The following is a 13,049-nucleotide window of genomic DNA, read 5'->3' as shown; positions in this document are numbered from 1 at the left end:
TTGAAGAAATGTCTATTTAGGTCTTCTGCCCATTTTTGGATTAGGTTGTTTGTTTTTTGATATTGAGCTGCATGAGCTGCTTATAAATTTTGGAGATTAATCCTTTGTCAATTGCTTCATTTGCAAATATTTTCTCCCATTCTGAGGGTTGTCTTTTGGTCTTGTTTATGGTTTCCTTTGCTGTGCAAAAGCTTTGAAGTTTCATTATGTCCCATTTGTTTATTTTTGTTTTTATTTCCATTTCACTAGGAGGTGGGTCAAAAATGATCTTGCTGTGATTTATGTCATTGAGTGTTCTGCTTATGATTTCCTCTAAGAGTTTGATAGTGTATGACCTTACATTTAGGTCTTTAATCCATTTTGAGTTTATTTTTGTGTATGGTGTTAGGGAGTGTTCTAATTTCATACTTTTACATGTACCTGTCCAGTTTTCCCAGCACCACTTATTGAAGAGGCTGTCTTTCCCCTACTCTATATTCTTGCCTCCTCTATCAAAGATAAGGTGACCATATGTGAGTGGGTTTATCTCTGGGATTTCTATCCTGTTCTATTCATCTATATTTCTGTTTTTGTGCCAGTACCATACTGTCTTGATTACTGTAGCTTTGTAGTATAGTCAAGTCAGGGAGCCTGATTCCTCCAGCTCCATTTTTCGTTCTCAGCATTGCTTTGGCTATTCGGGGTCTTTTGTGTTTCCATACGAATTATGAAATTTTTTGTTCTGGTTCTGTGAAAAATGCCAGTGATAGTTTGATAGAGATTGCACTGAATCTGTAGATTGCTTTGGGTAGTAGAGTCATCACAATGTTGATTCTTCCAATCCAAGAATGTGGTATATTTCTCCTTCTATTTGTATCATCTTTAATTTCTTTCATCAGTGTCTTATAATTTTCTGCATAAAGGTCTTTTGTCTCCTTAGGTAAGTTTATTCCTAGATATTTTATTCTTTTTGTTGCAGTGGTAAATGGGAGTGTTTCCTTAATCTCACTTTCAGATTTTTCATCATTAGCCTATAGGAGTGCTAGAGATTTCTGTGCATTAATTTTGTTTCCTGCTACTTTACCAAATTCATTGATTAGCTCTAGTAGTTTTCTGGTAACATCTTTAGGATTCTCTATGTATAGTATCATGTCATCCGCAAACAGTGACAGCTTTACTTCTTCTTTTCCGATTTGGATTTCTTTTTCTTCTATGATTGATGTGGCTAAAACTTCCAAAACTTTGTTGAATAATATTTGTGAGAGTGGGCAACCTTGTCTTGTTCCTGATCTTAGGGGAAATGGTTTTAGTTTTTTACCATTGAGGACAATGTTGGCTGTGGGTTTGTCATATGTGGCCTTTATTATGTTGAGGAAAGTTCCCTCTATGCCTGCTTTCTGGAACGTTTTTATCATAAATGGGTGTTGAATTTTTTGAAAGCTTTTTCTGCATCTATTGAGATGATCATATGTTTTTTCTCCTTCAATTTGTTAATATGGTGTATCACATGGATTGATTTGCATATATTGAAGAATCCTTGCATTCCTGGAATAAACCCCACTTGATCATGGTGTATGATCTTTTTAATGTGCTGTTGGATTCTGTTTGCTAGTATTTTTTTTTTTTTTTTTTTTTTTTGCGGTACACGGGCCTCTCACTGTTGTGGCCTCTCCCGCTGCGGAGCACAAGCTCTGGACATGCAAGCTCAGCAGCCATGGCTCACGGGCCCAGCCGCTCTGCGGCATGTGGGATCTTCCTAGACCGGGGCACGAACCCGTGTCCCCTGCATCGGCAGGCTGACTCTCAACCACTGCGCCACCAGGGAAGCCCTGTTTGCTAGTATTTTGTTGAGGATTTTTGCATCTATGTTCATCAGCGATATTGGCCTGTAGTTTTCTTTCTTTGTGACATCTTTGTTGGGTTTTGGTATCAGGATGATCGTGGCCTCATAGAATGAGTTTGGCAGTGTTCCTCCCTCTGCTATATTTTGGAAGAGTTTGAGAAGGATAGGTGTTAGCTCTTCTCGAAATATTTGATAGAATTCTCCTGTGAATCCATCTGGTCCTGGGCTTTTGTTTGTTGCAAGATTTTTAATCACAGTTTCAATTTCAGTGCTTGTGATTGGTCTATTCATATTTTCTATCCCTGGTTCAATCTGGGAAGGTTGTGCATTTCTAAGAATTTGTCCATTTCTTCCAGGTTTTCCATTTTATGGGCATAGAGTTACCTGTAGTAATCTCTCATGATCCTTTGTATTTCTGCAGCGTCAGTTGTTACTCCTCCTTCTTCATTTCTAATTCTATTGATTTGAGTCTTCTCCCTTTTTTTCTTGATGAGTCTGGCTAATGGTTTATCAATTTTGTTTATCTTCTCACAGAACCAGATTTTAGTTTTATTGATCTTTGCTATTGTTCCCTTTATTTCTTTTTCATTTATTTCTGATCTGATCTTTATGATTTCTTTCCTTCTGCTAACTTTGGGGGTTTTTTGTTCTTCTTTCTCTAATTGCTTTAGGTGTAAGGTTAGGTTGTTTATTTGAGATGTTTACTGTTTCTTAAGATAGGATTGTATTGCTATAAACTTCCCTCTTAGAACTGCTTTTGCTGCATCCCAAAGGTTTTGGGTCGTTGTGTTTTCATTCTCATTTGTTTCTAGGTATTTTTTAATTTCCTCTTTGATTTCTTCAGTGATCTCTTGGTTATTAAGTAGTGTATTTTTTAGCCTCCATGTGTTTGTATTTTTTACAGCTCTTTTCCTGTAATTGATATCTAGTCTCATAGCATTGTGGTCAGAAAAGATACTTGATACAATTTCAATTTTCTTAAATTTACCAAGGCTTGATTTGTGACCCAAGATATGATCTATCCTGGAGGATGTTCCATGAGCACTTGAGAAGAATGTGTATTCTGTTGTTTTTGGATGGAATGTCCTATAAATATCAATTAAGTTCATCTTGTTTAATGTATCATTTAAAGCTTGTGTTTCCTTATTTATTTTCATATTGGATGATCTGTCCATTGGTGAAAGTGGAGTGTTCAAGTCCCCTACTATGATTATGTTACTGTCAATCTCCCCTTTTATGGCTGTTCGTATTTGCCTTATGTATTGATGTGCTTCTATGTTGGGTGCATAAATATTTACAATTGTTATATTTTCTTCTTGGATCAATCCCTTGATCATTATTTAGTGTCCTTCTTTGTCTCTTGTAATAGTCTTTATTTTAAAGTCTATTTTGTCTGATATGAGAATTGCTACTCCAGCTTTCTTTTGATTTCCGTTTGCATGGAATATCTTTTTCCACCCCCTCATTTTCAGTCTGTATGTTTCCCTAGGTCTGAAGTGGGTCTCCTGTAGACGGCATATATACGGGTCTTGTTTTTGTATCCATTCAGCCAGTCTATGTCTTTTGGTTTGAGCATTTAATCCATTTATATTAAGGTAATTATTGATATGTATGTTCCTATTACCATTTTCTTAATTGTTTTGGGTTTGTTTTTGTAGGTCTTTTCCTTCTCTTGTGTTTCTTGCCTAGAAAAGTTCCTTTAGCATTTGTTGTAAAGCTGAGTGGTGGTGCTAAATTTTGTTTTTGTTTGGCATAGGGTGTCCAGCACTGTAGCTTGTTGGTCGTTGAGTGAAGCTCGGTCTTGGCATTGAGATGGAGATATCTGGGAGATTTTTGCCATTGATGTTACGTGGAGCTGGGAGGTCTCTTGTGGACCAGTGTCCTGAAGTTGGCTCTCCCACCTCAGAGGCACAGCCCTGGTGCCTAGCTGGAGCACCAAGAGCCTTTCATCCACATGGCTCAGATTAAAAGGGAGAAAAAATACAAAGAAAGAAAGAAAGAAAGAAGATAAAATAAAATAAAATAAAGTAAAATAAAATAAAGTCATTAAACTAAAAAATAATTATTAATAAAAAGTTTTTAAAAGTTAAACAAAAAAACGGACAGACAGAACCCTAGGTCAAATGGTAAAAGTAAAGCTATAAAGACAAAATCACACACAGTAGCATACACATACACACTCACAAAAAGAGAAAAAGGGAAAAAAATATATATATATATCTTTGCTCCCAAAGTCCACCTCCTCAGTTTGGGATGATTCATTGTCTATTCAGGTATTCCACAGATGCAGGGTACATCAAGTTGATAGTGGATATTTAATCCTCTGCTCCCGAGGCTGCTGAGAGAAATTTCCCTTTCTCTTCTTTGTTCACACAACTCCTGGGGTGAACCCCGGATTTGGATTTGGCCCTGCCTCTGTGTGTAGGCCGCCTGAGGGTGTCAGTTCTTCTCTCAGACAGGACGGTGTTAAAGGAGCAGATTCAGGGGCTCTGGCTCACTCAGGCCGGGGGAATGGAGGGGTATGGATGGGGGGTGAGCCTGCGGTGGCAGAGGCTGGCATGATGTTGCACCAGCCTGAGGCGCGCCCTGTATTCTCCCGGGGAAGTTGTCCCTGGATCACGGGACCCTGGCAGTGGCGGGCTGCACAGTCTCCCCGGAAGGGAGGTGTGGAGAGTGACCTGCGCTCGCACACAGTCTTCTTGGTGGCAGCAGCAGCAGCCTTAGCGACTCATGCCCATTTCTGGGGTCCGTGCTGACAGCCATGGCTCGCACCCGTCTCTGGAACTCCTTCAAGCTGCACTCTTAATCCCCTCTCCTCACGCACCAAGAAAAAGTCTCTTGCCTCTTCGGCAGTTCCAGACCTTTCCCAGACTCCCTCCCGGCTATCTGTGGCGCACTAACCCCTTCAGGCTGTGTTCATGCCGCCAACCCCAGTCCTCTCCCTGCAATCAGACCTCTGAAGCTGGACCCTCAGCTCCCAACCCTGCCCACCCCGGCGGGTGAGCCGACAAGCCTCTCGGGCTGGTGAGTGCCGGTTGGCACCGATCCTCTGTGCGGGAATCTCTCCGCTTTGCCCTCCGCACCCCTGCTGCTGCGCTCGCCTCCGTGGCTCCAAATCTTACCCCCCTCGTCTCCCCGCTGTCTCAGCCCATGAAGGGGCTTCTAGTGTGTGGAAACCTTTCCTCCTTCACAGCTCCCTCCCACTGGTACGGGTCCCTTCCCTATTCTTTTGTCTCTGTTTTTTCTTTTTTCTTTTGCCCTACCCAGGTACGTGGGGAGTTTCTTGCCTTTTTGGGAGGTCTGAGGTCTTCTGCCAGCGTTCAGTAGGTGTTCTGTAGGAGTTGTTCCACATGTAGATGTATTTTTGATGTATCTGTGGAGAGGAAGGTGATCTCTGCGTCTTACTCTTCCGCCATCTTGAAGCTCCTCTCTCCTTATGTTTTTTTTAATTTCACAGAAAGTTACTACTTATGACGGTAGTTCTTGACCTGCTTTAAGGTTTTATTTCAATTTATCTGTTAAATATTGATGCCATTTGTTAAGGCCTATTTCCCTCTGATTTCTTTTTAGAAATCAATAAGAGCCATTTGTTTTGCATTGTTTCTCCAAAAACGTCCTGACAAATCAGTAGTTTATTTTTCTTTGAAATTATTCAAACTGTTATAAGCCAAACATCACAAAGCTTATTTATAATGTGATCTTGTAATTACATATAATGTGACCTTGGAGTACTATACAAATGATATAGCATTACATTATATTCTCCTAGCTATTTTTCCCCGCTTTAGAAATAAGATAATTCAGCATGACCTTCATACTACCAAACTATTTCCAATAATTGACATTCCCTGATGGAAATAATCATTTTTTTCACTGAGTATGGATTTGCTTCAGTCACTTTAAAAATTTATAAATAAATGCACTTTTTTTTTTTTTTTTTTTTTTGCGGTATGCGGGCCTCTCACCGCCGCGGCCTCCCCCGTTGCGGAGCACAGGCTCCGGACGCGCAGGCTCCGGACGCGCAGGCTCAGCGGCCATGGCTCACGGGCCCAGCCGCTCCACGGCATATGGGATCCTCCCAGACCGGGGCACGAACCCGTATCCCCTGCATCGGCAGGCGGACTCTCAACCACTTGCGCCACCAGGGAGGCCCTAAATGCACTTTTTTAATCTAACCAACTGCCTCAGCTGGCATTTGTAACCACACACAAATCATGCTCACCAAACTTTCCTATAATAACCATTTCATGTTAAGAACACCTGCTTTCTCAGAGCTGAGAGAGCTTCAGGCTGTTTCAAAGTTTCTTCAAAGCTTTCAGACTGTGGTTTTACTATTCTCCTTGCATGAAATCTATGTCTGTGATTTCTTCAAGATGTAAACAATATACGTACTATGGCTTTTGCTCATACCTTTGGGTTATGAGAAAATTCTTAGATGTTCTTCTCTAACAATTCCTTATGAATCCTCTTTACTGAGAATATGCTTTCTCAAAACACTTGTGATAACAAAAGGCTCGTAATGCATTTCACACTGCTCACAACATTCAGCACATGGCCTTCACCCAACAGGAAAAATTAAAAATGTGAAAGGTCAAACCTGGTTCAAAGGAAGGGTGAAAAAGAAGGAAAAAAAAAAACAGGAATAATAATGGTTAAGTATGTTTTTCCCTTTTTTTGGATGTTTGTAGTGAGGTTTGAATATTTCTTTAACCAATATTTCTTTAACCAAATGAAATAAAACAAAATTGGGCTTTTTTCATATTCAGTAGTCTACATATATTTGATCCAGCCTGGAAAGCTTCATAAATTATTTTTTTAAAGAAAAAGAAAATAATATTATGTAAAATCAGAGGCAAATATTTAAGCACAGCAACGGCCAGAATTGAACAATCTTCCCCTCATATTTGGATCACCAGGTATATATTTCCCTGAATAGGAGATAATAAAAAGAAAAATAAAAAACCCAAACAATTTATTAACTTTATTTATAACTATACAACTTTGAATGTCAGAGAAAATCCACGCTCTTTCTTAACTTTTAGCTGATTCCACATAAGATAATGAATGTGCCAAGAAGTATTGGCACCTCCTTCCCTGCCAGAGGTAATGATTAACTTGTGAGTGTGCAGGTGAAGAAAGTCTGGCAACAGTGGTGGATCAAACATTTTGGAGTATTTTATTGCCTTTTTTTTTTTTTTTTTTTTTTTGTGGTACGCGGGCCTCTCACTGTTGCGGCCCCTCCCGTTGCGGAGCACAGGCTCCAGACGCGCAGGCCCAGCGGCCACGGCTCACTGGCCCAGCCGCTCCGCAGCATGTGGGACCTTCCTGGACCAGGGCACGAACCCGCATCCCCTGCATCGGCAGGCGGACTCTCAACCACTGCACCACCAGGGAAGCCCTATTGCCTTTTTTTTTTTTTTTTGCGGTATGCGGGCCTCTCACTGTTGCGGCCTCTCCCGTTGCAGAGCACAGGCTCTGGATGCACAGGCTCAGCAGCCATGGCTCACGGGCCCAGCCGCTCCGCGGCATATGGGATCCTCCCAGACCGGGACACGAACCCGTATCCCCTGCATCTGCAGGCGGACTCTCAACCACTGCGCCACCAGGGAGGCCCCTATTGCCTTTTTTAACGAATAGTATAAAATACTTATCAGCACTGAAATAGGTTTGCTTATCTAACAAAATTTTAAATGGCATAAGTGGTGAACTATTTACAAATATTTGTTATTTGTGTTATGTTGTTCTGTGGGTTGAGGCAATATTCTTAATTAGCTTTTGTAAAATGTGACTTAGAAATTGGAGTTGAATAAGTCAGTTAGTATAATACAGGCAAAGCATTTATTTGTTTGGATTTTTATCTAGAAACAACAATTTTTTTTTTTTTTTTTTTTTTTTTTTTTGCGGTACGCGGGCCTCTCACTGCTGTGGCCTCTCCCATTGCGGAGCACAGGCTCCGGACGCGTAGGCTCAGCGGCCATGGCTCACGGGCCCAGCTGCTCCGTGGCATGTGGGATCTTCCCGGACCGGGGCACGAACCCGCGCCCCCTGCATCAGCAGGCGGACTCTCAACCACTGCGCCACCAGGGAAGCCCTTGTTTGGATTTTTAATTGAAAAATTAAAGATTTTGAAAACCTATAGGCATAGTTTCAAATCTTCTTTTTCTAGGAAAATTACTTAATCGCTGCCCAATTACTGTGCCTTTTGCAGTCATATTTAACCCTTTCTGAGAAGATTCTACTCTGTAGGTTATACAAATGTTTTGTTCTAGTTCTTTTTGAATACAAGATTCCACAGTAATATTTACCCACATTCCAGGTCCCTTGGCTATTCATATGACCTCAACATAAGCAAGAAAATAAAGGATAAGAAAGATAAAATAAATGCATTCAACTTTCTAAATGCTTAAGAAATATATTATTTCTTCAGCAGTCTTTTGAATGTCATTCATACAGTTACTTTTCAAACTTCATTTACTTTGATTATACACAGTGTACTCGCTATAGGGTATGTTGAACGTTTCTCTAAATTCTTCTCTTGTGTGTATGTTTTTTTCCCCAGTTACTGGCTGACAAACAAAGTTCCCATCAAAAGACCCAGCACAGGTCTGCTCATGTATACCCTAGCCACGAGATTCTGTGATGAAATTCACCTGTACGGATTCTGGCCATTCCCTAAGGATCTGAATGGAAAAGCTGTCAAATATCATTACTATGATGACTTAAAATACAGGTACTTTTCCAATGCAAGCCCTCATAGAATGCCATTAGAATTCAAAACATTAAATGTGCTACATAATAGAGGAGCTCTGAAACTGACAACAGGAAAGTGCATAAAGCAATAAAGCACATCTGAAACATACAAACAGACTGAATATGCACTTCTATTCTGAAGATGCTTCCTAAGATTTGAAAACAGGATCCAAAACAAGACTGGGTTTCAGCATCCACCACTTATCTGAAAGGTGATAAAGGACGTTCATGAGAAATGCACTACCAACTGATGAAATACCTGCAAAGTGCTCTGAAAATTAAGTATTTTGACTTCAAGGGTCCTAGTAAGTGCCACTTCCACTAAGAACACAGTTTGAATGTATAATCAGTAGTGTTTACAAGATCCAACAATGCACTTGTCATTAGTTAATGAAGCAAAAATGTTCATCACTGTTGGGCTGCCACTGCAATGCCAAGCACATGAGAAGAGGAATCCAGGAACACAACTCAGCCTTTGGGGAAACTGAACCATCCTGTCAGCAGAAATCAAGATGGAAACAGTTTGAGCAGTGAAATCCATAAGATTAAATAACTCAAGTAAATGCCTTCAGTCAGGATTCTGAGTCCGATCATGAACTTTATGTTTTTGTTTCTGTTCCGTTTGCCTTCTGGAATCTCTTTTGGTTTGGGTATTGGGGTGCTTCAAAAATCCTTCTGAGATAAAAATGAATGAGATAAATAACCCTCAAGTGATCATTTTTAAAGTTCTTATATTTTTAAAGGGTTATCACACAATGACTTTGTAAAAAAAAGTTTTATTTTGCACAGCTCTAAACCTCCAGGTTTTTTCCCAACGGTGTAGAAGGTACCAGATAACCTGTATCACTCAGTAATTTTGAGCCATTCTAAAGGAAAGATAAACTCTGTCATTTGAGATGGTAAAATTAGCAGGAAAAAAAATGTTCTTTTGGTACCAAAGATTATACTGATGTATCTACAAAACAAACCATTTTCCTTTCATGAAAATAACATATTAATATATTATTATGCTACTAAAGAGAAAGTTGTCTCTAGGTATTTTAAATTTTCCAAATTCAAACTTTATTTTTATTTGAAGGAAGTTTCCACAGCTTTTACACTTCATAATGATTTTTTGGAAGCATTTTGCCCATTAGAATAAATGTTTGATGGGGCTGAAATGCGACTTTTCTTTGATATCCCCCTTGTTATTCAGATGGAAAGATTGGCATGCTCTCTAGATTATTGTTAAATTTTCTTAGTGCAGAAATAATATGATTAATAGAGTATTGTTTTCATCACGGAGATGATTAATTTTAAGAGGTTTAACAATGAAACTGTACATCAGTATTTTGCACTTCAGATTAATTAAATTGACCAATATTTTTTCTATAGTTAAATTTATTCACATTATCACATTAATGTGTTTTCAGAGAAACACATGAAATTGTTTATAAAGTGATTTTTAAACATTTTAACACATAACAGAATTGACCAATAGGCCAATTTCTGGTAATTACTATGCTGGTAGGTAATTCTGATGGTAAATTGTTTCTTTAGAAAGCAGAAATACTGCGTTCCCATTTCTACTCTTGATCTGAAACAACATAGATTACTTCTTGTTTCTTAGGGAAGGCAGCCTGAAAAAAGAAGAAATAGCATGAGGAATATGTATGTTTTGTTTCTTAGGGAAGACCGTCTGAAAAAGAATGAATAGCATACAGAATATGTATATATATGTTATCAAGAAAAAAGATATTCACAGTACTACAGTTCTCAATATATTAATAATATGTGGTATTCTTTTTAAAAATATTATAGAACCTTGAGATACAGAAGATTATATTTGCTGAGAATTTGTGTCTCTAAGAAAACAAAATAGAATCCATAAAATAGAATCCATAAAGACACATAGCTTAAAATGGATAGAATATGATGTACTTTTATCATTGAACCTCTTACCTCTTGGAAGTTTTTAAAGTACTAGATACATATTTTGAATGTAAAGTTGAAAAGTCTGATTTACCCAATGAATCAAAAGTAGGTAATTACTTAACTTGGACTATTTGCAGACAAGTTGTTTGAGTAGCCTTTAATTTGAATTCAATAAAAATTTTGAAGTCACAAGTAAATTCTTGTAGATAAAATACATGTCAGAACTCATTAAAAGTATGTCTTAAAAAGCAGCAGCAAGGTACCTTGCCATTTTTACTGCATTTTCAACAAATGTGTTTAAACAATTTTAAGCCCACAGCAAAAGCATCCCAGATATTCTCTGTTCTGTGCATTGTTTATCTCACAGATGCATTGAGTAGTGCCTTTTTAGCTTCACATTGCTTTGTTACCCTATGCTTTGTGTTCTCTAAATACAGTGCCCAGTTCTGAAAATGCTCAGCATATAAAAAGGGCTTCAGTATCGACTGAGACTACTTTTGTTCATCTCAGGGAACTTTCAATACTCAAGAATGAATTCAATTAAAGGCATTTAGTGTTCAAAGAAGACAAACTGTATAAGACCAATTCATTCCCTGTTGTATACGTTTCCATCTCCCCTTCCCCTTCGCGATCCACTGTGGCCTTCTTGCGGGGATAGGGCAAGGAAATCACTGAAGGCTAACAGCAAGAATAAGAAAAAGAATTGAGATTTAACCCATCAGAGGGCAAAAGGGATGATGATGAAATCAAATTACACATACTTGAAATATCTGGGGTCTTTTTTCTTTTGAGACTATCATACGTTCACTTCTTTAATATTTTATTTCCTTTTCATGATTTAAACCTGTACCTGGCAATGCTCAGGCAGCTGATTGTGAATATTCCTGTCCTTTAGAGAACATGGTTGTTACTGTGCTGTTGACATGAAGAGGCCATGGAAGCATTTTCATCATTATTACCCAGCCTGTTCTATACTTAAAATTAAGTTGCTGGAATAAAAATAATAAATCAGTAACAGACTTCTCTGGGCAGATCTAATGATTCAGCCCACAGGACTGATGAAATGACTGTGGAAGTTTTTCTGTCTGAAAGAAGGTGCTGGGCATTCAAATGTCTTTGTGTATTGTATATCATATGAAATATATATCAGTTGCTAATGGGAATTTCTATGTATATGCTTACAGAAACAATTTATTTAAATAATGCTATAGGTAGTGTACATACCAACTAGTTATTAAGCTACTACACAGGAAAAGGGTGAACAAAGTAATTTATTTCTAATTGAGCCAGTTAGTCATAATGCACACAGTGTGGTATTTGGTTCATAAAAAAATTGTTTTCATGTGGTTGTTGTTGGAGTATATATAGTTGTGGAAGGGGTGTAGGAAGAGTTATGTATAGTTAGTTGTTACCTCTACAAGTTTGAGGGTTTCCCCATCAGACATCAATATACCAACATTTGACAGATGGAGCGAGAGTTATTGTTCCTATTTGATGGAAGAAAATCCAAATAAAGCCCACCTAGAAATAGATATTTTATTATATATGTGTTATAGATATATCTGCATAGTACAAATAGACATGTGTGATGCATATATACAATGTTATATATGTGTGTCTGTGTGTATACACACTTAGTCTGTAATATACACACACTAGATTTGTGTTATGCTAATGTCTTCGGGGCCTGCACTGTGAAGCACTCTGGAGATAAGACCACTTTAGAATAAAGAAGTTCTTTTGAACCTTCAGTTGCTAACCTGCTTTAAAGGGATCTATTTATAACTGAATTCTACATTGTTCATACCTAGAGTTACAATAAGGGTCTAGTGTATCCAAATCTTTAAAAAAAAAAAAATTTAAAAAAAGTCTTCAAGCTGGCAATGTATTTGAATTGCAGTTTTCAGATTGTGGCTCCAGACTCTGTGTCTCCCCATTTAAGTAGCACTTTTTAATAAATACTGTTTCTTTGTGTAGGCAAAAGCACAAGTGTTTCAAATGTATATAGCAGGGGGGGAAAAAAGAGTTTACAGAGATAGTATTGCTGCACAGGATAATTGCTACTGAGTATTTCTTACATCATTTGTGGAATTGAAAGATGAGGTTTATTCTGTCAAGTTCATTCTGTTCAACACTGTTTCCCTTTTGTTTATGTATAGCAATTGGGTGTTACTGTTTTATCATTTGTAAAACTGTAAAATAAATTAAACCCCCATTTTTTTTCAATTTTTCTCTCATCTCTTATATCTAAGACCTCTGTTCCACTTTACATGTCAACATAAGGTAGTGTAAAGCTTTAACAAGCTTTAGCTAGTGCTTCTGTTTTCCCTCCCCCTCAGCCCCAGCCATTGGCAATTTGGCAAATCATTTATTTAAAGTGTATACCTGGAAATATGAACAATATCAAAAGCCCATGAACATCAGGAGATCCTTGACAGTTTTCTGTGTAGTGCATTCTGTTTGTGGTTGAGGGAATGGAGTGTTACACAAGTTACAGTCATTTATATCCAATTTGTATTCCCACTGACTGTTGTCAGTGGGTCACTCCAGCTTCGTGGCTGAA

General features: G+C 38.3%; 1 protein-coding gene across 1 annotated transcript in view; it reads left to right on the top strand.

Moving 5' to 3' along the window:
• The window catches only part of ST8SIA4 (ST8 alpha-N-acetyl-neuraminide alpha-2,8-sialyltransferase 4), a 104,265-nt gene extending 91,553 nt beyond the window's left edge, over positions 1 to 12,712 (top strand). Inside the window, exon 5 of the mRNA XM_060093200.1 lies at positions 8,382 to 12,712. Within this exon, the coding sequence (XP_059949183.1) occupies positions 8,382 to 8,664 (283 nt within the window). The 3' untranslated portion in view covers positions 8,665 to 12,712. The remainder of the gene's footprint in view (positions 1 to 8,381) is intronic.
• Positions 12,713 to 13,049: the final 337 nt, after the last annotated feature.

The sequence above is a fragment of the Mesoplodon densirostris genome, chromosome 3 (genome assembly GCF_025265405.1).
Source record: "Mesoplodon densirostris isolate mMesDen1 chromosome 3, mMesDen1 primary haplotype, whole genome shotgun sequence".
Lineage (NCBI taxonomy): Eukaryota > Metazoa > Chordata > Mammalia > Artiodactyla > Ziphiidae > Mesoplodon > Mesoplodon densirostris.
Note: the sequence above shows the minus strand (reverse complement) of the source record. Positions and strands in the feature narration are given on the sequence as shown.